The sequence below is a fragment of the Eucyclogobius newberryi genome, unplaced genomic scaffold (genome assembly GCF_026437365.1).
Source record: "Eucyclogobius newberryi isolate DKJ021-1_F unplaced genomic scaffold, fEucNew1.0.hap1 SCAF_5, whole genome shotgun sequence".
In the NCBI taxonomy this organism is placed as follows: domain Eukaryota; kingdom Metazoa; phylum Chordata; class Actinopteri; order Gobiiformes; family Gobiidae; genus Eucyclogobius; species Eucyclogobius newberryi.
The window spans coordinates 26777012-26803627 of NW_027316167.1; the positions used below are offsets into that span (position 1 = coordinate 26777012).

Here is a 26616-nt window from a genome sequence, read left to right on the forward strand (position 1 = left end):
GTATTATACATGCTGTATTATCTCCGGGTGTCATTTTATCAGGGCGCCTGACAAACTGGGTCACGACAGGGCTTAATCTCCTCATATGGGCCATATTCACTACCAAACCAACACAGTGCTCAAGTAGGCTAACCGCTGTTAAGTATTCTTATCCTTGTGTAAGCATTATAAATAGGGATTGTATTGATGTAAGATATGTTTACAAGTCTGTGGATGATCCTGCTTCTCAGCTCTGCTCAGACACTGATCACAGTAATCCTGGAACAAAACACTGACATTTCTACAAAGAAAAAACACAAATATAAATAAATACGGGTTGAACAAAACTGCACCTGCACATTTTGTTCCATACTGAACAATACTGACATACTTTATACAACATATAAACTGTACATCTGTACTTTGTAATAATAATAATAATAATAATAATAATAATAATAATAATAATAGAAATGACAATAAATATATATTTATTATATCCTGGAGACAGACATATTGATGTGGCCACCATGTTGGGCGGTCATCAGACATAAATGGTGTAAAATATATATACATACATAAAATTAAAAATAAAACACTTGTCTCATGGCCTGGAAAATGGGCTTTATTTAGATAAGATTTACAGAACATTACTGACATTAATTTCCACCGGTCACATGTCTGCAATGCACAGATGCCACAGAATAGTTGAACTCTCTCACAGAGAACGTGCTTCAGTCAGTGACCATTAACAGTGCAGTTTACACAGAAAGGCCTATCGGATCGATCAGTCAGAAAGAAACTGCAGCAACACCAAAGAAGAAGGAGCCTACTTTAAAAGCAGCCCAGAATACTCTTTATAATTCTTCTATGATTACGAAAATAAGGATTTTTGAACAATTGTATACTGTTATTTCATCCTAATGTTGGGTTCTTTCATTACAAATGCTGTGATCTGGACACTAAATGATATGCAGCAGGTGAAACTACTTACAGTAGAATGAAGTATTAAGTTATTTTTGTTCTTTAATTACATGCAAATATACAGTTTATAGTCTCAAAGCTTAGCACCCTGATGCCCCTTCAATTTTTACACTGTGTTTTTCACTGTGTCATTATTAACATTCAGTAGTTGCCAAGACAGCGTAAACTACAATAATACACTTCAAAATACAGTTAAAGAAGAAAAGGTGCATCCAACCAAATATCAACCCAGTTTCAACTTCTTAAAAAGGGAGACAAGTTGGTCGTCAGATTTGTAATAAATAATATGTTTTATTAGTAGTAGCTCATTTACGAGTAAGTTTTCATAAATGTTACATAATTTTTCCTTGTGGCAGGGCGTATCAATTGTGTTGACATATCAAAGACTGTCTTTAAGAGACAGAAAAAAGGCTTGGAAAAGAGCAAATATAAATCAGTCAACACCATATCATGGCAAAAACGTACAAACAAAAAACTGCATGTGTATAACACACTTAAAGAAAACGTCCAGACTTTCCAGTCTTGTCATATGAATGCATGGAGGAGTGCTCGCCCAGGCAGCTTTACAATAGGAGCCATTGTACAAGTCTCCCTTCATGAATTTATCTGGCATCTACTCTGCATCAGCAATGCAGGCTATTCTTCAGTGCTTAAGAGGAAAAGCAAATTTGTATTCTGTAAGACAAAACTCTTATGCTCCCCAACTAACAAAGTAGCACTCATCGTGACTTCTAATGGCAGAGCAAAAAGCACAACCTAAATGTTTCCTGATAGGTCCACTTAAGAAAAGAGCAAAAGTGCAGCATTGTTTGAACAAAGAATGCAGTAAAACATGAGACTTTTTTAATGGCTACGACTGTTTCTGCTGGACATATAATGACATTTACACAGTGTAATGGGCAAATGGGCAGACTGGTTCACAAAGAACAGAATACTCCTAATGCAATGCATACTAGGTTGACATCTATTATCATTGGGTTCTGACCTGGATGTATAGATGCTACTGAAGTTTTACAGAGACTAGCGCAGTATATAGGTAGGCAGCTGAATATGAGTATTATGTCCTGGCTTTGTTGAAATGTGTCATCCTTGTGCAATGAAACCCTAATACTCCTTCAAAATATGAAAGAAATGTTTGTAAGGCTCGCGCCTGCGTCACTTTCTTAGAGGCTGAGAGCAGAAAGCTACATGGAACAACATGGAAAGCACAACACTTAACTATTGCACAGTGCAAAGAGGATCTTCATCCGTCTCACCTCAGAGGTGAAGGAGGGCTGGACACCCGAGAGCTGGCTGCCTTCTTAGTTGCATCTTTTACTTGAGTTTGTCTGTAAATATGTTGCAAATGGACAGTGGAGTTGTGACTGAAGCTTACAGAGATGACTTTACTTGTAGAGGCTCATGGTGGGGCTCTGGTATATGCACATGTAAGCATCACACAGGAGACGGCGCGCTTGCCCCTGGATGCTCTTAGGGTCCAGGGCGTGCAGTTCTTCTGGACTCATTTTAAGGTAGGCTTCCACCTCTGGACATGGAGACACCTGGGGTATGTTAAACCCATTCTGTCCTCCTGCACACACATGTACACACGACCCATTAGACTGTGTTGAATGTCATGTTAAGGAGGAATCTTATTCATAACAACACCAAGAGCTCCAATTAACCTTAGAGTTTCTCTGTAGTTGTTATAGAAAATTACTTATTATTAACATTCAATAGGTTAATCCAGGAAGTATATGAAAATAATATTAAAATGACCACAAAAAGCACAACATCATAAGCAACAGGTACTTACCATCACGGTCAGCCATGCTATCAAAGAAGAGCCAGGCTGAGTCCGCGCTCCCATATTTGACAAAGGCCACATAGTGACTGGTCTCTATACAGAGCACAGCAAACAGCTCCATCCTCTGGCGAGGGAAGCTCCCCTGTCGGCCCATTCCCTCTTGGAGCTCCTTGGGGACAGAAAGTTTACCATGTCGATGTGCTTTTCTCTTTGGGTGGAGATGAACCTGAAAGCAAATATTTATACAACCCAACATAAATGTTAGCAGTCTGATGTTCATTTTAGCCAACATAATGTAAAGTACAATGGGGTGAAATATCACACTGAATAATGAAATAAATAAAACCATATTTTAACACGTGTGCTTTACTAAATGGATTACTTTTCTCATTTGAAGAGATCCTGTGTCATTCCCCAGTCTATGGTGCCACCAAATGGACATTGTTGGTAGCTACTCATGTCAAATTGCTGTTACAGTGGCGCCCTCTTTTGGTTACCTGTGTATTGCACTTCTCACAGAACTGTTTTATCTTGCCAGCCGTGATATCTCCATCCTCGTAGCAGTCACGACATTCGTAAAGAGCCAGGCCGCCACAGATTCGACATTCCCTTGGAGCTGGATAACAGAACAAATGGCACTGTGAAATGTGCAGCACTTGAAAAAAAGGCACACAGCTTTAAAGCAAGAAGGAGGGCTCCTTTATCTCGGCAAGTTGAGTTGCAACTCAAGAGGAATTCCATTACCAAACGCCAACCGAGCTTTGCCTCTCTATTGATCCACAAACACTCCAACCCTATAGAACCAAATAATGGGCACAACTCACTGTCATCAAGCAGGTCTGTGATGTCCAACTCCAGTGAAGGGAAAATCTTGTTGAACATTTTGAAGTCCTTGCCAAAGCGGGGCATCTGGATGATAAGGCAGGAAGGAGCCTGAGGTGGGTCAACAGACAAGACTCTGGGTTAAATGTCATTACATCATCAGAGGGCAGTACTAGCCAAAACAACACAAACCTCACAGTCAAACACAAAGACTGTGAGGGTGTTCTATAGTGTCTCTGAAGGGCAGAAAAAAAGTAGAATTTGTCAGTAGTTATTATTATTCAAATGTACGTTTAAGCATTTACCTCAGCAAACTTTAGGTCACTGTTAATGAAAGACCACTCTAGAAGCTGCTGGATGGTGGGAACACCAACTTTGTCCTTTTTGTCCATAAATATCTGATAAAAATAACAGTCTTGAACTTTTTGACCAGCTGACCTGTAAAGAGAAGTATTGTAAGTATAAATTGTGTTGTTTTTTTTCCCCCCAAACAAACCACTAATTGATTTTGACGAGTGAAACATGTTAAGTAATGAGAAAAACTTTACACACAACTTCATATTTATTTTTAGTAGGAATATATTAAAAATGTTTGTCACAACTTTACCTTAATTTTAGCAAAGGATCAACTCTAAGAATGTGATGAAAGAGAATATTTAAAAACTCCTCTGGGTCTGCAATAGAAGATGAACGAGTAATTGAAATACAAATACGGTACAAGTTTTTTTTTTAAACCTATCTATTATACCTTTCTCTTCTGATGTAAAACCTGATGCCGCCTCCACCTTCTCCAAGATCCTCCGTAGCTTCATAATTTTAGTGGCACACACATAACCGTGTCTGCAGGGGCCGAATGAAGGCAAAGGTCAAACAATGTCCAGTGGTCGGTAATGTTTTTAGTCATAATTCCTTACATTCGCAGGGGGTTAACTATCTCTGTGCGCAGCAACTCCTGGGTCTCTCTGTAATACTCCACATCGGTCTTAGAACGCGGTCTTAGCAAAACCGTATCCAGTACAGAGCTAAAGGCAAAAAGACTGCAGAGACAAATAAGATGGACAAATATTATATCTACCACAGAGTTTTTGGTTATAACTTTTTAAGCCTATGTTGATGTACAGTTCAAATTTAAATTATATGTCAGTATCAAAAATGTGAAATCAAAAACCATGATTTACTGACCAGAAGAGAGTAGAGTCCAGGTAGCAAGAGTTGTAATGGCCTTGAATGCCCTTCTTTTTCCCCACCATAACATCTAGACCATCGTTCTCTGTCCGGGGCGGGGTGTTTTCATGCACCACCTCACTTAAGTAACCCCCAAAAGCTGCAGATACAAATGTTTGCACATTCAGAAACGTAAAGTCAACTCCAATTTATGTTAAAACCCTTTCCCAATTCTACAACTTACCAATGGAGTTGCATCTCTCTATGGGATTGGAGGAATGGTGTAAGGAAGGGAAGCGGGAGTCGGGCCGACAGCACTTGAGCTTTACAAACAGGGCTTTTTTTGGTGGGCAAGTAAAGTAACGAGTACCTTTGAAGGTTCCATCAGTGCAACCAGGACACTCCTCTTCCTGAACACAAGGAGAAAAGCACAAAATACATAAGCATGCATACACCAAAGTAAATGAGAAAATACTATGTACTAGCTATTTACCTGGGGTGTACATTGAGAAATTATATAAGGTTTTCACAAGGAAAGTTTAATTATGTTTCAATTAATGAAACAGCAATAGAGGTAAAAGCATAATTTTTATAGAGAATGGCTTCAAATTAGGCTTTAGAAAACCTAGACTAGATTATTCTTATTGAATCAACATTTTGCTCAATGAAAAAAGGGGGGGAAATCTATAATAATATAATTAATGAATTATGTATTTGATTTATTTACCACTTTTTTGTGGCCATAATGCATTTGTGGCTGGGCGTTATGACCAAATGAATTATTCATATTGATCAAGCTCTATTATATTTCAGTTTAATTTGTTTGTAAAATTAAAAATGGCTTTTAACATTAATTTATTAATTATTACCACATGCTCTTACTGACAGTTTGGCCGCAGACCTCTCGATTAAAAAGGGCAGATCATTGATGATTAAAATGACTGAATGTCAATTAAATTTGATTTATTGCACAGCCCTACCTACATAATTCATTCACTCTCTCACACCACATTCATACTAGGCAAGGTCAGAGAAGTGTCTGGCCTAAAGACACAAAGCCACCGATGCTCCACTACAGCACCCAATACTCCCATCCAGTACTACAGGCGTTCTCAAGGTGTTCTCTAGGCGTTAAATCCACATTATGTTTTCCATTGTCATTGCGGGCCTGTCCTACAAGCACTCACACAGAAACACTAGTAAACAGCTCACCAATTCCAGTCCAGCAAGAGGCTCCAACAGGCCAGGGGGAAGTCCCACCCAACGAATGACCCCACACAGAGGGGGATTCTCCTTCACTTCCACCAGAGAGCCCACCTCCAGCCCTGGTTGTCCATGGGGCGGTGAGGGAGGTCGAGGGGATGACGGTGCAGCAGGTGACAAGGCCTCAGGCTGCTCTCCCATCACAGACTGGACAGAGAGAGACAGAGGCCCATGGCTTATGCTGTCGTTGGGCCCAGTCTTTCTGTTCAAGCTGAAGGGCAGGGAGTGGAACTTGTTATCGCTGGACAAAGAGGCTGAAGGTGGTGCTCTGGAAGGTGGGGAGGGCTGGTTAAAGTCAGGGGGGGTTTCAGTGAGTGACTTCGCAGGGTCCTCTCCAACTGTGAGAACAAAAAAGAAAAGAAAATCAAACTTTCGGAACAAAAACGTGATTGAAGAGTGCTTTTTTTTGAAAGGGTCATGCAATGGCGCCGGTTTTCTCAATGATCATGAAAAGTGATGAAGATTCCCCAGGGAATTTTCTCATACATCGGATTCAACAGACAGATGACAAAGGGATGGAGTTCAGTGTTCAACCACTAGATGTCAGAACAGAGGCCACTGGTAAGCAAGGCTAGCATGTTTATTAGTAATGTGCTTCCAATAGTAATGTTTTCTTCCATTATTCATGTTCCAGTCATGTGTTCAACCAGAAAACCTTTTGATTGACTGATACATAATAGAAGATATGTTTGACTTGTGTGGAGAGTAAAATCCATTGATTTATATTTCCAGAATGTACAACCGTTGAACAATCACAGGATGGCAACACTGGAGCTTATACATAAACGCCAACACAAAAAGTGAAAATATATGAGTGAACCCAAAAAAATATAACTTAATCCGACCAAAAAGAGAGGCTTTTACTAATGCATAAGTCATACATTATTCTAAATGCGTAGTATGTGTGCAGAGCCAATGTAAGAGAAAGTAGTGCCGTCAACATTATTAAAAGCCTTCACAAAACACAGAAGACATGCACGTGGCATTTGACACCAAATAGGATGAAGGACAAAACTGGTGGACAACTCTTCATAACAAGCTACTGCAGCAAACCACGTCTGTGTTTCTGCTGAAAACGTGTTTCTATTCCAGACATATTTTACTGCTGTCATCAAATCCTACAACTTGACATTGAGTTATAAAAGCATAATGACATTTAGAGTTTAAGGCCATTTTAACATTAGAACATTTAGTTTAAATGTGCTATCTGACCTACAGGCAGTGGAAGAAGTACTACACTGTGTAACTTAAGTAAAAGTACAGATACAGGAGCAAAAAAGTCAAGTATCACATAAAAAAAGCTATTTGGGAAAAAGTATTGAAGTACAAACGTTAAATATTTTTGGCACAGAATTGTGTTAATTATTAAAGAGTGAAATTGTCTATTGTCTCAATGCTTCTTGACTTTTTTATGCATATTTTTGTTTGCCCAAAGCCATGACTTGAACTCCAACCCTTTAGGCAGGATGTCACTGTGAATATACTTAAATAAAACCACTTAAAACTTACAGAAAGTACCTTTTGATTGTTTAGTCCAGTTCAAACATGGAGTAGAAAGTATAAATACCTACTAAAAAGGTATACATTTTAAAATATACTTAAGTCAAGTATCGAGAGCTAAAACCCTATTCTGATTCTGATTCTAAAAGTTTGACTAAACTTTTAGACGGTACTTTTACTTTTGTTCTTTTACTTTTGTACTTTGTCCACCACTGAACACACAGCATATTCAAGCTTTAATAACTATAATAATGATTTGTGTTTGTGTAATTTGTCCTAAACTGACAAGACAATGCCAGACTCTCCATACATTTGTCATTTTCCTGTAGATATTGTACACCAACACCATGAGCCTGCTGTATCTGTTTGAAAAGCGGTACATATCGTTTTCCTCTCCATGTGGAAGCGTGTGCACAGGAGCTTGTCGGGAAGATGACCAACATCTCAAAAGTGACCCATGTTTTACCTTCATCAATGTACCATGTGCTTTTGGATTTGGACTGAGCAGGGGGATCAACAGAGCTGCCATTTAAAGTATAGTAAAATTCAGACTTGCTTCTACTGCCACACTGGTGACCTAAACCTGTAAATCACACAAGTACAGCAACACACAGGAAAAGACAGGCAAAGTGTGACAGTCAGCACTGGCCAGAAGAAGAAAAAGTCTGAGGAATTTGGAGAAAATAATTTAAATGTTTGACAATATATATATTTAAAACCGACTTAGGTCACAAGAGCTTGAGAGTTTGACTTGAATAGAAATACCTTTATTCTTTGGTTTGCTTTGGCCAGACTTGTCATTGTTGGTGCCTCTAGTGGGAAAACTGTGCTTTTGCAGCCTTTGGTCCTGCATGGAAAATTCTACAGAAAAAAAGACAAAACTTTATTCATATATAACTGTAAAAACTTGTTTGTTGTAAAAAAATCCCCCTTTAAATGGGGTATACGGTTAATTTGTTTCATTTTAATATTGGCAATGATGTATATACCAACATATCACTTTTTCAATGTAAACCAAGATATAAAACAGTCTAATCAACTGCTCTTTCATTTAATAGCAGTTGAGGTAAAATGATATATTTATAATGTGTACTCATTTTCTAAAATGATGCAATATGTTTCTGTGAAGAACAGAGAACTATTTCACTTGATAAAAACAAGTGAGCTGTCAACAAAAGATTCTTTGTTACTGCTGCAGGCAAATAACAAACACAGAATGCTTATAAAGAGGTCAGAGCCAGCACAGGGGCACAATTGGAGAATAAAACATTGCTTTTTCAACAGCATGAGACAAATTAGGAATTCTGTTACAGTAGACTCACCTGGCATTACGTCACAAATGGGAACTAGTTTGGTATGCTCCAAACTGGCAAAATTACATAGCAGCTTCCCATCAAACACGCCGTCCCAGTCGCCAATAGGATTGTCCTGAAAGAATTGGACACATAGTGAGATGGCAGTCTACTCTCTTCATCCCATGTGCCAAGCTTCCTCTTCTGTTGTAGTAACGGCACCTGTTATGCTCTTATTACTATAGCATACTTCTGTTTACTCCTCTCCTCCGCAGCAGCAGCCGCAACACAACCATGCTTTGCCCTCATTTAGCGTGAAATCTTGTGCTCTGATGGGAGTGACAGGCTGTAGTCGCTAGAGAAAGCAGGGTGAGGTTGGACGCAGAGAGAGACAGAGCAGTGGGCTCTCCTCAGCTGCCTGTTGGCCCCAAGCCATGCTGTTGGGTCACAGCACACTTACCTCACTCCCCTCGTGACTGACTTGTCTTTGTGTGGGTGGCTCAGATACACCGAGTGGGAGGATGATGCTGCTGCTGCTGCTGCTGCTGCTGCTGCTGCTGCTAACAATGAGCATTCCACTGGCTTGGTTGTAAGTTTCAATCGCTCTATGACTATAATATCCTTCCCACATGACAACAGTCATAGATACTAGCTGCTGTGAACCCCGACGGCAACAGTTAGTAAACAGAGCCCTCTGCCGTATCATACACATAAGTAGTCATGGGAATAGGAAGGCCATAGTGGAAACATCTAAATAAGACACAATCAAATCAGCTGGGTATCTGAGATGAAAACATTTTGCCTTCAACTGAGAAACATAAGCTTGTAATTTAATATCCAAGTAAATAAATGTCTACACTAGGCTAATGAGCTATTATGTTTTCAAGAGTGAAACATTATTAGCACAAAAGGCCATGGGTAGATTCACTTACTCAACCTCAGCACTTAACCAGCAGCAGCTACTTGTGATTTATGCTCATTTCTACTCTATGCTGTGTATGTATGGTTTCCACTCTTCTGTAAATAAAGGTCTTGTTGTTTGTGGAAATGATGACTGTATCTTGTAGACAGAGGCTTACTTACCATGTCCACTCCTACATAGTAGCCCAAGCTCTCATTTCCCGGCAGCAGATCACAAAAAATGATGGTCCCTCGCTCAGGGCCGCCTCTGGTCTGCACCAGGACTCTGGAGTTAATCTCCAGTGGTGGAAGTGGAGGATAGTCCTGATCATCATCTACCAGACTGACATGGTCCACATCCAGCTCCCCCAAACCATCTTCGTCATCCTCCTCCCAAAGTTCGAGTTTATCCAGGGCCACAAACACCCCACACTCGTCTTCACAGCGGAAAAGCTGCCGGCCCTGATAGGAACCCTCTGTAAATCCCTGTCCCCTGCCCTCCTCCTAGAGAAAGCCGGGATGAGAATAAGAGAATCATAACAGAGCAGAGACAAACCCTTTAATAACTATTATGTTAGGGGTGTTGCACAACACTTATTATTATCAACTATGCCCTAAGGGTAGACTACGAAACAAGAAAAATAACATAATATGGGATCTTTAAAGAAAAAGGTTGTAAACCTCCATGAAAAAATTATACTTGTTTGAAAGTGAGAATTAACCAAGGAACTCACCAGTAGTTCCACTCCGAACCAGATCCCAGAAAGAGCCCTGTCTGGAAGCAGAGAGCCCTTAAAGCGGACCACACCAGGCAGAGGCTCATCTCCCGACCGGAGCTGGACACGGACCTTAGAACCACAGTCAATGTCACGCACACGCTCCAGACGTAACTTATTACAGAGAAGGCTGTAGCGTTCTTCACAGTTAGTGATGGGGAAGAGGAGTTCAGCCAGTTTCTCATCGAGCTCAATGACATCCCGTTCATCCAGGCTAAGTACTACATTGGTCTGGTCCAGTATGCGCAAACTTTTTTTGCCCTTACAGGGTGGCAATGTGCGTCCCAGGCTATTGCGCTCCTGGCATGCCTGGCCAAGACTTCCACGAGGAATCCTCAGTGTTTTTTGGGGAGGTTTCTCTACTGTACACTCTTTGATGACCATGTAGAAGCGCCAGTCCTCCCTGAAGCCCCCACTGGGTTTCTCCTGGTTCCACAAGGCAGAGCTCATAGCTGCCCGAGAAGCACTGAGCTGCGCATCAAGGCAAGTCTGTCTTGAATTTTGATCTGCCAAAAAACAAGCTCTTATTAGTTGACATGGCAGTAGACAAGTTAATAAACAAATATATTGTAAAGAAATTCCGGTATGAAGACAAAAAGTCGACAGACAGTGGATTTAGCCAGGAAATAGCACAAAAGGAGAACAATCAGTGATTTTATGACCACTCAGCTATATATGTAATATCAGAGCCATTAGCTAATGGAAATGTACACTGGAAATTCAAAACGGTATCTTTTTGCTTATTGTAGAAAACATTTTATAAAAAAACTTTAGCATTTAGATCTATTATCAGTAAACATTATGTTATGTGGTGGTTTCACTTTTGCCTCAATTGCATTTTACAGTTCTAAAATGATTTATTGTCATGATAATGCTGTATTGTGTAACAGTTTGTGACATGTATTTAAATACAGAAAACCCGAAAAGTAGGCCAAGATACCAGCCTAAAGGACTTCCCCTGACACCTCAGCGATCACATGCACACACTACATTCTCCACAGATCTGTGTCCAACAGTCAATCTGAGGCGGTGCCGGAGTCAACGTGAGAAAACCCTCATTACAGCTAAAAATGACTCACTTACACAAATCTAGCCCATTTAAACTTATGATTCGCGTCAGAGACAAATATAACAAAATGTGTGTTCTACTGATAACAACATGATGAGAATAAAAGCTGTCGGAGCTGTCACTGCGCTGGGAGGAGGCAAAGTGGCTACAGCTCCGCAAGCTAATATCCACGTAATAAGCATGTACTTTCGGAAATAATCACGAGTACGCCTTACCTCAGACGTTGGAGTGTTTCGTTAGACTACACAGCTGACTGCCATCTCAAGAGTCCATTCTATGCGGATGTAAGCTTTTGTAAGAAGGCTGTAATGTTGTATCTTCTGATTAGCTAACGGGCTAGCTGGTGCTAGCGCTGTGCAGCAGAGGCTTTGAATAAGGTAAACATGATCACGCTGGAGTGTGCTCAGGCCTCTGTACACTGTCCGCACGATGGTAGAGCAGTGCCACCACAGTCACCATCATGTCAGTCTGGAGACAGGAGCATTCTCGTCCGAAAGCGCAGGCAGTAGTACAATGTGCTGCTTTAGGTATTGACATGTATTATTTACAGGAGACTGCTCAAAATATGATGTCATCGGCATTCTAGCCGCTCATTGGTCAAATTCCTCTGGAAGACTCGCTGATTGGGTAGAAATGGAGTCCGTGAGTTAGGCCCACACTGTGGGGTTTTCCCATTGACAGCAGCACTGAGTTAGGTTGCACAAGCAACTTTCTTTCTTTCTTTCTTTTTTTTAACTACAGAAGACATACAACTACAGTAGGTGGCGGTAAATGCACTTTTTCAGTCGGCTGCCAACTGCCATTAAGAGCAACACAACAAAAACAACAACAACAAAGTAGTTGTAAATACTCTGGAACTACTACAGAGTAGTTCTAAAGTAGTAGTTAAGTAGTTCTAGAACTAACTATTACTACTATTCCGCCACTCTAAAAGATTGAAGAAATTGCAGGAATCACACGAAAAATATATCTACAAACATAACCTGGAATGAGGAAAATCGGACAAGAAATGTGAGGCGTGAAACGATTAAAAAAAAACGTGTTTCTATAGTAACAATAATAATAATAATTATTATTATTAAACGGATCTCTCTAGATCTTACTAGAACTAATAATGACTGCATAATGTAATATGCAGTCACTCAATTATGCTCTCAGGCCACCTAAGTCAAGGGTTCCCAAACTTTTCAGGCCAGGACAACCGACTAGGCTGTAATAATTTCATGTTGTGAATCTTTTTAAATTATCTGTATTTATTTTAGTAATGTATTAAGTTATTTGACCGTTTGAAAGTTAAAATAATATTTTTTAAATTATATTATTAAATCATCACCCTCTGAGGGTCCCGACCCCCACTTTGGCAACCACTGAACTAAGTTACAGCTGAAGCCAACTCAACCCCTATACTAAACGCACTTCTAAACATTTGTGTTGGAATTAGATGAGAGTTCTCCAGCATTTTGAAAAGCTGGGAAAAAAAATGATCAGGGTGAATAAGTAATTAATGGCATAGTGTGTTTTAAAATAATTTAACATTTTATACACCATTTTAATGTAAAATGGAACATTTATAAAATATTATATAATAGTAAATTATAAATGTACAGTCAGTGCGAGGCTTTTAGAAGATCAGTCGGTGCTCCTGTTGAGCCAACTCCTCTTCTTCTTTCTCGTTGAGACGATTGTTTATTAACCTATCATCACAGAAAATGAGTAGATTAATCACAAAGAGTTCACAATCCAGTAGGTTTAAACAAGGAGAACAGGTTTGAATGCATCCAAATACAGCTCATACCATACAGATTTGACTCTGTCATTGTGTCGTAATGCTTCAGTAAGGCTCTCCACACCAGGGCGGGTTATGCAGTTGTCTGTCAGCCTTTGGCAAGACACAGTTTAGTCAGCATAATGATGTAAAACCAGGTTAACAAAATGATTTATTTTGTTCCTAATTGGCAAATTAAATACAGGCAAACTTACCAAAGCTCTTCCAGCGAAGTGCAATTCCTGATGACATTGGCAAGAGCAAATGCCCCAGCACTCCCAACACCATTGCCTACCAAACTAACATTACAAAACAGAAGTGATTATCTTTTGGCAAAAAAGACAATATGCAGTTGTTCCTTTAAGTTACCTGAGCCACACCAGAGATTTGCTGTTTTCTAACGCACGAGCAAGAGCTCCTGCTCCTGTGTCGCCTATTTTATTTCCCCAAAGCCTGGTGATCATAAAAATATTACAGGCCTTTCTCACAATTTATGTGATTATTTATTTTTCTTTTTTTGTACTGTTTGAATAGTAAGAGTAGTGCACTGTGGTACCCTAAAAACTGCAGTGAATGATTCCGTTTCAAGCCTTCTGCCAGTTGTTTAGCTCCCTCAGCACTTATATTATTGTTCCCAAGTCTGTGAAAATAAAAATGTTTTGTACATGCAATATTAAAAAAGCATTGTTTATTGTTGGGAGCTAACCTTAGAGCAAGAAAATTTTGCTTGGTCATCAGTAGCTCAGCAAAGTTTTTCATGCAGTTATCAGTAAGTTTGTTGTTAAAAAGCCTGAAATACATTTAATATTATTATACACAGATCATTAACACAAATGGAAATGTTGCTTTATAATACTTACGCAATTTTTTGGAAATTCTCACACTTGATACCTTTTGTGATGACTTTGCAAATGCCCTCATCTGATATGTTATTGTTTCTAAGGCTGCGGAAATGACAAGAAAAGTGTGAAAGCATCAGCTCAATTCTGTCTACACTGTACAGTGTTTTTATAAGCTTTTATAACAAATGAATACTTACTACAGTGACTGACAGATGTGCAGACAGGGGAGAAGTTGCTCGACACCAACATCCCCAACAGAGTTATTATCAAGCTGAAGGCCCACAGGGTTTTTCAAATGCTGCAGGACAAAGGCCAGAGCAGTGCACTCCACTGGACCAATGTTGCAGTATGTGAGTTTGATGTGTTGGACATCCATCTTGCTTATGGCGTCTTTAGCTACTGTGATCTCTTGCATCTCATAGATGCATTTGGTGAGCCACACAAAGCCTGGCATTGCATGCATGCTTTTCTTTTCTCCTTGAACTGGTTGAGGAATGGATTTGAAGTGCTTTTGTAAAGCTTTGGACGCACATTTGGCCACCTGTTTGGCTCTCTTCTCTATAGTGCCACTGGAACAGCATTGGAGCCAGAAACACTGGTGTCTTTGGGACAGTAATCCACATAGAAACATAGCTGTTATTTGGATATTTTGGTGTTTTGCTTCTATGTTGTCTTTGTCGTTTAGAAGTTGCTGCTGTTGAACAGAGCTGGACAGACAAGCATGGAAACATGTGCTGCCAAGGGGCTCCATATTTGTGTCATGGGCTTTAAAGAGACTAGGTATGGTGCAGTGGTCAATGTTAGTTGATAAAATAATAAAGGTAGCAGCAAAAAAACACTGTATAGTGACATGCATAAACTCAAATGTTTTGATGTGGTTTGAGGACATGCCTTTACTTTGTATGAGAAAACCACTTCCAACATCCATCTCTGTGATGCCACACTTATTCAGCTCTGCCTGAGAGAAGACATAAATAGAACCGTTTATTCCATCAAAGGCTAGTTGTCCCAAATGTAAGACTGTTGTGTGGTGCTGCAGCAACCAACTTAATCCATTCGTTCTGTTAGCTGAGCTTTGACGCTGGAAGAAATGCTGCATAGTCATTAGATAAACATACGTAATCGTCTTTGGACTTTCCTCACCGCCGTCCAGTAGCTCCTTGTGACACTGAGCGACGATACAGCACAGCACCGGACTGTGGCACAGTCCGAGTAAAGCTCTGTTTGTTTTTAGGGACTGTAAAACCTTTACTGCCACTGTTGTATCATTGTGGTATTTTCTAACGAAGGAGTCAATGCCACTGGGGGAAAATCCTTTTAGAATAACCTCTTTGCGAAGGTGCTTCTTCAAACCAGGACTAACTGCTTGTGGTCGACTGCTCACTATTTTGCGCACTCCTTTCATTAAGCATCCCTGAAGTAAATTAAACAAAACTATGGGAACTGGTGCACACCGGGTTGGGCAGCAAAGTCTCTGTTCATCTGAAAAAGTATCCTTGAGTTCATCCAGGCCATCAAAGGTAAAGATGATGAGATGGGGATGGTCTATAATAAACTGAAAAATCTCATCTTTGTCCCGGTCCGGCCAGCAGCAGTGATGAAACAGTAAGTCTAAAACAGACAGCTCCTTTTGCTCTGAATTTAACATCCGGCAACTGAATGGGAACAGCAGAAGAAAGTCTTGTAATGCTTCCCCTCGAGCCCAAAGCTGGTGCATCCTTTGGAGTAGTGTGCTTTTCCCACAGCCTGCATCTCCAGACACTAGCACAGTGTCCGCCTCAGTGTTCACTGTGCCCACCACACCAACAATGTCCTCCAAGGTGAGACACACACTACTGGCCCCTTGAAAGTCCTGTGGCAGCTCCAACTGGCCCTCCGTGTATACGTCATCCAAACACATGACGCTGCCTCCCCCATAAGTACCGACAAATGACGACTGGGCCAACACTGAACTGCTCAGCTTTTTCTTGTATCTATCCAACTCTGGGAATAAGGAGACAAGCATTTATTAATTACAATTAATACTGTTGTCAGGACGATTTTTATCTCAACTGGGATAGATTTGTCTGATTATTTTTAATTGTATTATGTTATTTAACGGTATCATGTCACTATTTCCAATATATATTTGTATCAGCTTCACTACAATAATATATATATCTTAACATTATTATTATTATTATTTAGATTATTATTATTTAGATTACAACAAATCATATGTGGTTTAAATGCATATTGTTCTCATAACATTATCATTACATGTATTTTTCACACAACGTCAGCAAAATCATGGTGTTCTATAAAAAATGGTTTACCTAAAATATGTAAAAATGCAATATGCAAAGTACAGTATGTGGCTTGTCAGATCTTCCCCAAATCTCTTTAAAAAGAATAAATAGTTCTATTTATACCTTTGGGGAAACTCAGTTGACTTTCATTTAGAAGTGAGCTGCACGTTTGCTGTTGCTTAACATAATGTAAAACAACTTCTGCTGCTGACTCTCCTTTGGCCTGGACGTGGTCAAGCAAAGTCCTCACCTGACGAAAATGCAAATGACATAGATATCAATGGGTAAAAACGACTAGTAAGAAAGGATTATAGGTTGACCTTCTCAATAAATAAATAATTACTACAATATACCTTTTTGTTTTAATCTACACAGAGAGGGATTAGAATAGCAATAGGTGCCAAGATTATACCACTCTGAATCCCACAAAAAGTAACGTAATTGTGTGGAAGGGAAAAAAGTAACGTTTTTGTGTGGAACGGGAAAAAGTAACGTTTTTGTGTGGAAGGGAAAACAGTAACGTTTTTGTGTGGAAGGGAAAAAAGTAACGTTTTTGTGTGGAAGGGAAAAAAAGTAACTAACTTTTTATTGCGTTTGTGTGACACTAGAGTGAAAGGGTGCGACATTCTCTGAATAAATGGAACAGTTACCAACACGTCTGCGCGGGACGGGACACCCACAAGAGGCACTCAAAAGTTACCTGCTGGGACGGGGTCTTCACGGGGAGTTTGACCGCGTCACATTCCACGGACGCAAAATGCCCTGAAGCGGCCAGAGCATCCAACACCCCATCCACCGAGTCTTTCAGCTCTCGCACCAGGTGAGCCCTTTGCGTCACCAGGGCGCGAGCGCTCGCACCATCCCTCTCTCCATCAACGCTCAGAATACTTTCAGCACATGTGGATTCAGGCAGAACCTGTTCGAGCGCGCTCATCAACGTCACGCACGGCTCCGCGCCCTTCTGAGAGACCAGATCCAGCAGGTGCCGGGCGTTGGAGTGGAGCGGCCGCCCGGGCACGAGTACATTTTGGTAATCCTCCCACGTGAGCTGCTCCTCCGACAGCAGAATATCTAAGACGCTTTCCAAATATTCCCCTGACCCGCTGCGGCAGAGCGCGTGCACAATATCCGCCCTCCGCCTCGACACGAGCTCCTGCGCCGACCTCGTCCCATCCATGGATCTGTTATGGTCCCATCCTTGGATCTGTTATGGTCCCATCCATGTATCTGTTATGGTCCCATCCATGGATCTGTTATGGTCCCATCCATGGATCTGTTATGGTCCCATCCTTGGATCTGTTATGGTCCCATCCTTGGATCTGTTATGGTCCCATCCATGGATCTGTTATGGTCCCATCCTTGGATCTGTTATGGTCCCATCCATGGATCTGTTATGGCCCCATCCTTGGATCTGTTATGGTCCCATCCATGGATCTGTTATGGCCCCATCCATGGATCTGTTATGGCCCCATCCTTGGATCTGTTATGGTCCCATCCATGGATCTGTTATGGCCCCATCCATGGATCTGTTATGGTCCCATCCATGGATCTGTTATGGTCCCATCCATGGATCTGTTATGGCCCCATCGGTGCACTCCTCCAACAGTGCGCACTCCATAAACCGTGGATCATCCAAAGGTTTCACTGTGGATGGCTATTCATCAAAGCACAAGGGCCACAAATTAATGAATAACGCTAGTAACTGTTTAATGACTGATATGAATGGAAACTTACCGTGATTTTCAGATGCAGTGTGTGTGTGCGCCGTGCCCGTGTTACTGTGGGCTGTTCTTTCCTTCATGTGCTTCCTCATTCCATTATTAACTTGTGAAAGCAGTTTTGGTGAAACCAAAACTGCTTTACGGAAGCTGAAAAGGACATAGTCACGTCTAAAATATAGAGTGAGCTCCGACATCAACGTGCCCCGACAGCTTTTAAGTGCTTAATTCCAGTCCAGGGGCCCCTCAGACAGACGTGACTGACTTTGTCCAGGTCAATTTGCTTAGTGTCGTTGCCCTCTCCACATCTGAATTTCCCCGCACTACGTAAATAATCCACCTATCCAATGCAAAACATGCAGCTTAAGTTAATGTATATGATTTTGGTACTGAAGTCGTTAATTATTTGCTATGTATTACTAAAGAAAGACAAAAAAGTGATTAAAGTTCAAGCCTGTAATAATAGTAACCAGCCACAAGATAGAACCATTGGGCAAGTGAACTGATGCTTGGCAATAACCAGTGACTTCTACAGTCATTTCATACCTGTTTTAATTGTTATTTGGGCTGCTATTTAATTGTGTTTGTATTGATACTGGTTGACGAGACATCTTTATTATTTTATTGTTATATATACAGTATTCAGGAATGAAGAACTAATGTAGAGCTCAATAAGTCAAAAGAGGAACAATTTAAATCTACTATGGGATAAGAATAACAATAAGCTATCAGATAAAAAATAAGAATACAAATAAAAAATAGGCTTAATATGTACACACATTTACAGCTGTACAGATGTTGTGCACAGCAGGGTGCTCCAAGTTTGAATGTGGTGAAGAAGTTAAATATATTGTTAATACAAAAACACACCAAAGACATTTCACCCTGGAGAGACAAAGAGACCACGAGAATGGACTGTTGAGCAAGCTTTATTCGAGAGTTATTTGGCGCTCAGACCCCGGCGGAAGACGTTGCAATCATGGGCACTCCATGATCTATTTGTATTAGATGTCTCCCCCCGGAGCCTGGAGACTGGTGGTGGTAGATGTTAAGAGAAGGTAGAGGATGAGGGGAATGCAGAGGAGGAGCAGGGGAGGTAGTGGGTCGCAGTACGGTTTGAGCGGCCGAGCCATCTGCCTGAGGGCTTAAATGCGACCGCCTGGGCGCTGATTGGGAGCGGGGAGGAGTCACTTGAGAGCGTTGATTGGGGATGAGGAGCAGGTGCGAGGGCCATGGTACAGACGCCCCCTGACCTTTCACCCTACTTCTTTGGCCAGGAAAAACTGCATAACCTCTTTGGGATAAGCACAGAAACCTGGGAGAGTCCATGGTGAAGGAGGGATCTGACTCTCACAGACGGACAGGCGGGCGCCCGCTTGAGTGCGATGATGGCGCTGGGGAGAGGGGTCCTTCCATGGAGGCCTTGACGTAGATGGGTGGAGTCAGGTCTTCCAGGCTGAATTTACGCAGGCTTCATTTCTTTACAAGTAAGTTTGTTTCTTCTATGGGGAGATGTTTCTCAGCTTTTCATGACCCTGCTGCATATTTTGGATGAAGAAATATGTATTTTCCCCTGTAGGAGTTATTAACAACATACAACTCCAGGAGACCACAGTTTGACTTGTGACCTCGTGCCATAGATTGAGTCATAAAGAGGGTCATGTGTAACCAAAATCTATACTTTTATACTGGCTTAAAAAAGAAATGCCTTTTCCCCAAAATTGTAACAGTGTCCCGACTAGCTTTTCAATTTAATTCTGACTTATTTATCCCAAGAGGGGGCCATTAAACGACACAAAGAGTATTCGTTTGCAAATGCACAGGCCTGCCTCAAGAAAATCACTAACTATTTTTGCTGTGTTTTGAGTTGACAGATTTAGAACTTTATGGACAAAAGACTGAAGCACATTGTCTCACAGGTCAACCTTTGTTGCACCTGTCCACAATGCACATGTTGTAGAATAAATGGAAGTAGCCCAAGAGTTGTAAAGACAGGTATGAGACTTGATGTTTAAAGCTGTAGATGTTTATTTACCATCAGTGCAGGACCTGGAGACCTGAACGCTCAACACATTGTTGCTTTTTCAAATCCACGTCATGATTCAGTTGTTCTGTATTATAATAATATCTAATGATGTATGGCAAGACTGAGCTGGCATTGTTCTTGTTTCTTTATTAGACACCATTTTGAAAATCATATTGTTTTTTATGTATATGTTTCTATCTTAGACATTGCATTTTCAAGACACGTTATACATTTGCCTAAAGTGATGCAGTTTTCAATGCCAGACAGAGTTAAGTGAAGCTGTAAAAGTTAGAGTTCATTCAGAGTTTACTTAATATTAAGATTATGTCCCAATAAACTCTGAATTTGTAATCTAATGTAAACACTATCTAAAAAGATTCTAGGTGCAGTTCACATTTCCGTCGCTAAGTGGTAGTGCACTAAAGCACTCTGGAAAGCTCTTCTTCGCTCTGTCTCTCTCTCTTCCGGCATCATCCATCTGCTGAGAACAACAGGAGCACAAGCAGGAAAACGAGAGCTCCTGTGAATGTTTGAACCTCAATGGAACGTTTCTAGCGTGGTTATCTCGACAGTTTTTAAAGCGGTCTTTCTGGACCTGATTCCGCTGACTCTGCATCCTTGTTGCCTTGGTTCCTGGTTCCTAGTTCCTCGGTCCACCTCTGACAGCGCTGGTTCCATGGGACGCAATTAGTGTGAACGCTGTTTTAAACGGGCTGTGGGACAATTTTAGTTTTGAGGGCACTCAGGGGAAATCCAACCTTCATTTTGGACTGAACAGTTTTGTTTTTAGTCTTAAGTTCATTAAATGTGTTTTCCAAAAAAGAGAGACAACTTTGAAAAACAAATACTAATTAAAAGTTAACGTTAAAAATCTTATTGTTGTGTGCTTCCTTTGGTGTGGAATCTACCAGTTATTTAACAGTTTCATCTTCATAGGACCGATCTCCTCATCAAACTTAGATTTCGATAACCCTGACCATGAGTATTAAAGTCGTAGAGTTACACTTGCACAAGAATCTCCTGTTTTCTGTTCTCATCGTTACAGGGCCTGGCCTCTGCGGTGTGCCTGGGGTATGGGTGCCGCTCTCAAGGTTAGCCCGGGCCCCCTGCAGTGCACCCGCTGTCTGAGATGGGTCCTACTTGTTGGACATTCATTACCCAACCCTATTTGCGCCTTTCATCTGAAGCTCTGTGCAGCACTCATGGTAAACTACAGAGGCACCTTGCAGCTTGACATCTCTCCATTCACTCTGTACCTTAAACAGCATGCTGCCACATCAAAGCGGTGCACAGCCTTTGATGCTACAAAAAGAAAGAGCTCCAATGATCTACTAAAAACCAATGCAACTTTCTGGAGCCTTGTTTTATTCATCTACGCACTCTAGAAGTTTGTGAGAGCTCTGGAAAAGTCCAAGCACATTTGTAGGAGCTGAAATGAACTGCTCAATTAAGTGAAGTGACACTTGCTTTGAATTAAAGTCATTGTAGAAAATGGGCCTCTTCGATTAGACTTTTATGCATGTCAGGACGTTCAGAGGCCTCCATTCTGGGTTTAAGTGTTTTACCTAATGTAGAGTGCTCAATAAGTGCATGTTTGGGTCCTGTAGGAGGACAATTTATTTGATCTTGTGGCCAAAATCATGTGGTTGATGACCTTGCATTAACTTTTTGTCTTGTTTATTTAATCCAGTGGTTCAAAAGTGTCCTTATGTAACTTTTCTGGCAGGTGATGACACCAACCTGTCTCCATGAAATGTTCCACAGTATGGTATCTCCATTGAGACAAGCAGGTTACACTACCAGGCCAAGTTACTAGTCAGATCTTTGTAGAGGTGACCCCGCTCACAATAACCATGCATGTTTTTCAAGGTATTTTTGAGCAATAAAACACCTGTAAATGAATAAATACAAGATAATTATACAAAAACAAGTTAAATGCTATATTGTGGAACATTCTAGGACCTGTGAACCCACTGGAGTCGTTACTCGGTGCACCTTTAAGCTGTGCGTACTCCTCAGGAAGTTAAGTTTTGATGAGTTTTTGTCTTGGTTCTATTATAATCAAAGATAGCAGGAAACCATCTATTTCCAGTTCTTGAATTTAGTCTCTTATCTTGCATTTTTGCTTTTACTTGCTTTTATTTTATCTCTATTTTGTGTGTTTCTTGTAAATAACTTGGAACAACCTTTAGGTACAGTACAAAGTGTTGCATTATTGAAGCTGGGGGTGCCTAAGTGTGTCAGGGGGTTTCAGTGCGGTTCATCTTAGTGAAAGATGTGTCTAATGAAACCATCAGTCATCCCACACCACACTGGGTCACACGTGTCCAGAGCCTCCCAGGGGGCCCTTAGATGCATGGGCATCTCAGCTTCTGCTCTACGAACAATAAACAAGGATTTAGTCTGGGGCTTTTTGTTCAACTGAGAGAGACGACTAATATATCTGTCCTCTTCCAGAAAATACCATTCAAATTGTCAAGTAGTTTATGACAAATGTAGTTATTACCCGCTGCCTTTGTCTTATCCTGAGGCAAAGATGAATGCTGATGTTGGGTGGGACTGAAATAAAGCACGTCCTCCAGACATAAATGGGGCTTCTGGCGCCTGCCTGTCATTAATCCTCTGGCCCATGAGGAATAAAGGTAAAAAGATACATCAGGCGTTTTACATACTCGGTGCCCGCTGACGGATTGGCCACACCGTTTCTGGGAAGGTTTATTTGAGAGTGGTTTTGTTTTACGGTCTTGAATTGGTTAAATTCGATCATGGCATGTTAGAGTTATTGATTTTTCAGACTTATTTTCTTTTTTGAGGACCCCCTTGGCTCATCTCAAGTGACTTTGACTCCAAATGTCTTCACTGTATGCTCCATCATGGTGGTCAGGAGGGTTGTAATGGTACGAGCTCTGCTTCTGTGTTTGCTTTTATTCTGATTGTGAATTAAATAAATACATAATGCAAATACATACGTGATCGCCTTCATTCAAGTATGTATGAATCTTTCGTCTCTCTCTTTTTTTCTCACTCTTCCGTCTGCAGCAGTCCATGTGTGACAATCAGTTATGCTGACTTCAAATGCCCATGATCCTTTTAAGCTCTCAGTCTGGATCACTGGGAGAATAATAGTGTCAGGGCCTCAACCTGTTCAACACAGAAGAGACACGAATCAGCTGATGATTACAAGCCGCACAAATGTGTAGTGAATCATAGGCATTGAGTCAAAGCAGGCGCCATAATAACAAACCATACACTAGATGATGTTATAACACAGGTTTAAATATATCAACATTTAATTAAAACATGTCTTTGCATGGTTCACATAAATATGCAAAATGTTCAATTAAAAATAGACTAAAAACTATCCAATCCTGATAGATTCTCTGAAACATGGCTAACCTCCAAAATCTTGGATAATGATATTGCAGCAAGTCAAAAAGTTTTGAATTTATAACCCCTGAGGAGGGTTTGGCTAAAAATAATACTGGAAAAATAATAATAGTAGTTTTTTATCGTGCTTTGTCTGCACCTGTCGGTGAGCTAGAGGATTTCTTTACCTTCCTCTCCACTTTGACATGAACATAGATTGGTCCAAAACGTCTGACAGTCTAAAAAACTATTGTAATGAATTAAACAACTTATTACTGCTCCACCCGACCGGACCCTAAAGACCCACTTAAAGCAACTGGACCCACTGGACATTAAGCAACAAGCCTCAGAATTACCAATGCAGTGGTGTCTTTCCTCTCGATTTCAGTGACCACTGTCCACACTGCACACTACACACTACACACACAATACACAATACACACTACACACTACACACTACACACTGCACACTACACACTACACACTACACACTGCACACTACACACTACACACACAATACACACTACACACTACACACTGCACACTACACACTACACACTACACACACAATACACAATACACACTACACACTACACACTACACACTGCACACTACACACTACACACTGCACACTACACACTACACACTACACACTGCACACTACACACTACACACACAATACACACTACACACTACACACTACACACTGCACACTACACACTACACACTACACACTACACACTACACACACAATACACAATACACACTACACACTACACACTACACACTGCACACTACACACTACACACTACACACTGCACACTACACACTACACACACAATACACACTACACACTACACACTGCACACTACACACTACACACACACTGCACACTACACACTACACACACAATACACACTACACACTACACACTACACACTGCACACTACACACTACACACTACACACTACACACACAATACACAATACACACTACACACTACACACTACACACTACACACTGCACACTACACACTACACACTACACACTGCACACTACACACTACACACACAATACACACTACACACTACACACTGCACACTACACACTACACACACAATACACACTACACACTACACACTACACACTACACACACAATACACAATACACACTACACACTGCACACTACACACTACACACTACACACTGCACACTACACACTACACACACAATACACACTACACACTACACACTACACACTACACACTGCACACTACACACTACACACACAATACACAATACACACTACACACTGCACACTACACACTACACACTACACACTGCACACTGCACACTACACACTACACACACAATACACACTACACACTACACACTACACACTGCACACTACACACTACACACACAATACACAATACACACTACACACTGCACACTACACACTACACACTACACACTACACACACAATACACACTACACACTACACACTACACACTACACACTGCACACTGCACACTACACACTACACACTGCACACTGCACACTGCACACTGCACACTACACACTACACACTGCACACTGCACACTGCACACTGCACACCACACAATACACACTACACACTGCACACTGCACACTACACACTGCACACTGCACACTGCACACTACACACTACACACTACACACTACACACTACACACACACTACACACTACACACTACACACTGCACACTGCACACTGCACACTGCACACTGCACACTGCACACCACACAATACACACTGCACACTGCACACCACACAATACACAATACACAATACACACTACACACTACACACTACACAATACACAATACACACTGCACACCACACAATACACACTACACACTGCACACTGCACACCACACACTACACACCACACACCACACACCACACAATACACAATACACAATACACACTACACACTACACACTACACAATACACAATACACACTGCACACCGCACACCACACACCACACACCACACACCACACACCACACACCACACACTACACACTACACACTACACACTACACACTACACACCACACACTACACACCACACACTACACACTACACACCACACACTACACACTACACACTACACACCACACACTACACACCACACACCACACACTACACACTACACACTACAGTGTGTGCAGGACACAAAATGTATTAATTCCAAATCAAGTGTAACTGTTAAAAGGTCCTATAAACCTTTAATGAACAAGCATTTCTGTTTGATCTGTTCTATAGTGACATTGGTTTTACCACGAGTGTTCCAGAACCCAACACAGAACTTTACTTTTTCATTAAAACATTTAATATATTAGTGATAAACACGTCCTTTCTAAAAGAGTCAGGGTCAAAAATAAGAATAGTCCCTGGTTTTGTCCAGACATCGCTGCATCATTATCACGATAACCTGACAAAGTCTGGGCAGAAGCCACGGCAACCAAATCAGCAGCAGATTGGCAGCAGTTTAGTCAGAGGATCAATGAATAAATATATATATATTTCTTCTGTTTGTAAAGCCAAAGCATCTTACTACGTCAATACTTTCACTGAATCACAGGGTAATTCGGCAACATTTTTTCAAACGGTTAAATTTAGCAAAATTCTGCTCCCACTTTAGAGGTTATTTTTAAAGATTCAACTAGTCTGACATAGAAACAATATATTCGTGAAACAATATATTCGTGATGCATTTAACTAGCACTTTGCTACTGCAGTTACTCGAATACACGAGGATAGAGCTCATAATCAAGTATTTTCGCTTAGACCCTTTTACAGTATGAAATATTAAATATGTTGCTCTTTATAAATCCAAAAAAAGTCCACTGGAGCTGACGCCCTTGAACCTGGTTGTTTTCGTTATCAGCCCCACTTATAGTAAATTCTTTAACTAATTCTATTTATCCCACAATTCAAACTGGAAATATCCCATTAATATGGAAAACTGTCCTGCGACAAGTTGGCCACTGTCCAGGATGTACCCCGCCTAAGGCCCAAAGTCACT

General features: G+C 40.9%; 2 protein-coding genes across 4 annotated transcripts; both read right to left on the reverse strand.

Moving 5' to 3' along the window:
* Positions 1-588: 588 nt before the first annotated feature.
* Positions 589-12163, reverse strand: cyld (cylindromatosis (turban tumor syndrome)). 2 transcript variants are annotated; one of them, XM_072465753.1, is made up of 17 exons: positions 11751-12163; positions 10425-10972; positions 9874-10194; positions 8821-8926; positions 8264-8359; positions 7965-8081; positions 5948-6336; positions 4980-5145; positions 4754-4895; positions 4486-4608; positions 4320-4411; positions 4179-4245; positions 3877-4009; positions 3574-3682; positions 3247-3365; positions 2759-2975; positions 589-2533 (listed from the first exon to the last, which is right to left on the reverse strand). In XM_072465753.1, the coding sequence occupies exons 2-17, from the start codon at positions 10914-10916 to the stop codon at positions 2349-2351; spliced, it is 2874 nt and encodes a 957-aa protein (XP_072321854.1). In that variant the 5' UTR covers positions 10917-10972; positions 11751-12163; the 3' UTR covers positions 589-2348. The 2 variants fall into 2 exon arrangements, with proteins under 2 accessions (XP_072321854.1, XP_072321855.1); XM_072465754.1 differs by lacking the exon at positions 7965-8081 and having other exon boundaries at positions 11751-12111.
* Positions 12164-13052: 889 nt separating this feature from the next.
* On the reverse strand, positions 13053-17657 carry nod2 (nucleotide-binding oligomerization domain containing 2). Of its 2 annotated transcripts, XM_072465397.1 has the most exons (10): positions 17131-17654; positions 16554-16680; positions 14340-16125; positions 14161-14244; positions 14007-14090; positions 13857-13940; positions 13670-13753; positions 13516-13599; positions 13331-13414; positions 13053-13229 (listed from the first exon to the last, which is right to left on the reverse strand). In XM_072465397.1, the coding sequence occupies exons 1-10, from the start codon at positions 17605-17607 to the stop codon at positions 13157-13159; spliced, it is 2967 nt and encodes a 988-aa protein (XP_072321498.1). In that variant the 5' UTR covers positions 17608-17654; the 3' UTR covers positions 13053-13156. The 2 variants fall into 2 exon arrangements, with proteins under 2 accessions (XP_072321498.1, XP_072321499.1); XM_072465398.1 differs by lacking the exon at positions 14007-14090 and having other exon boundaries at positions 17131-17657.
* Positions 17658-26616: the final 8959 nt, after the last annotated feature.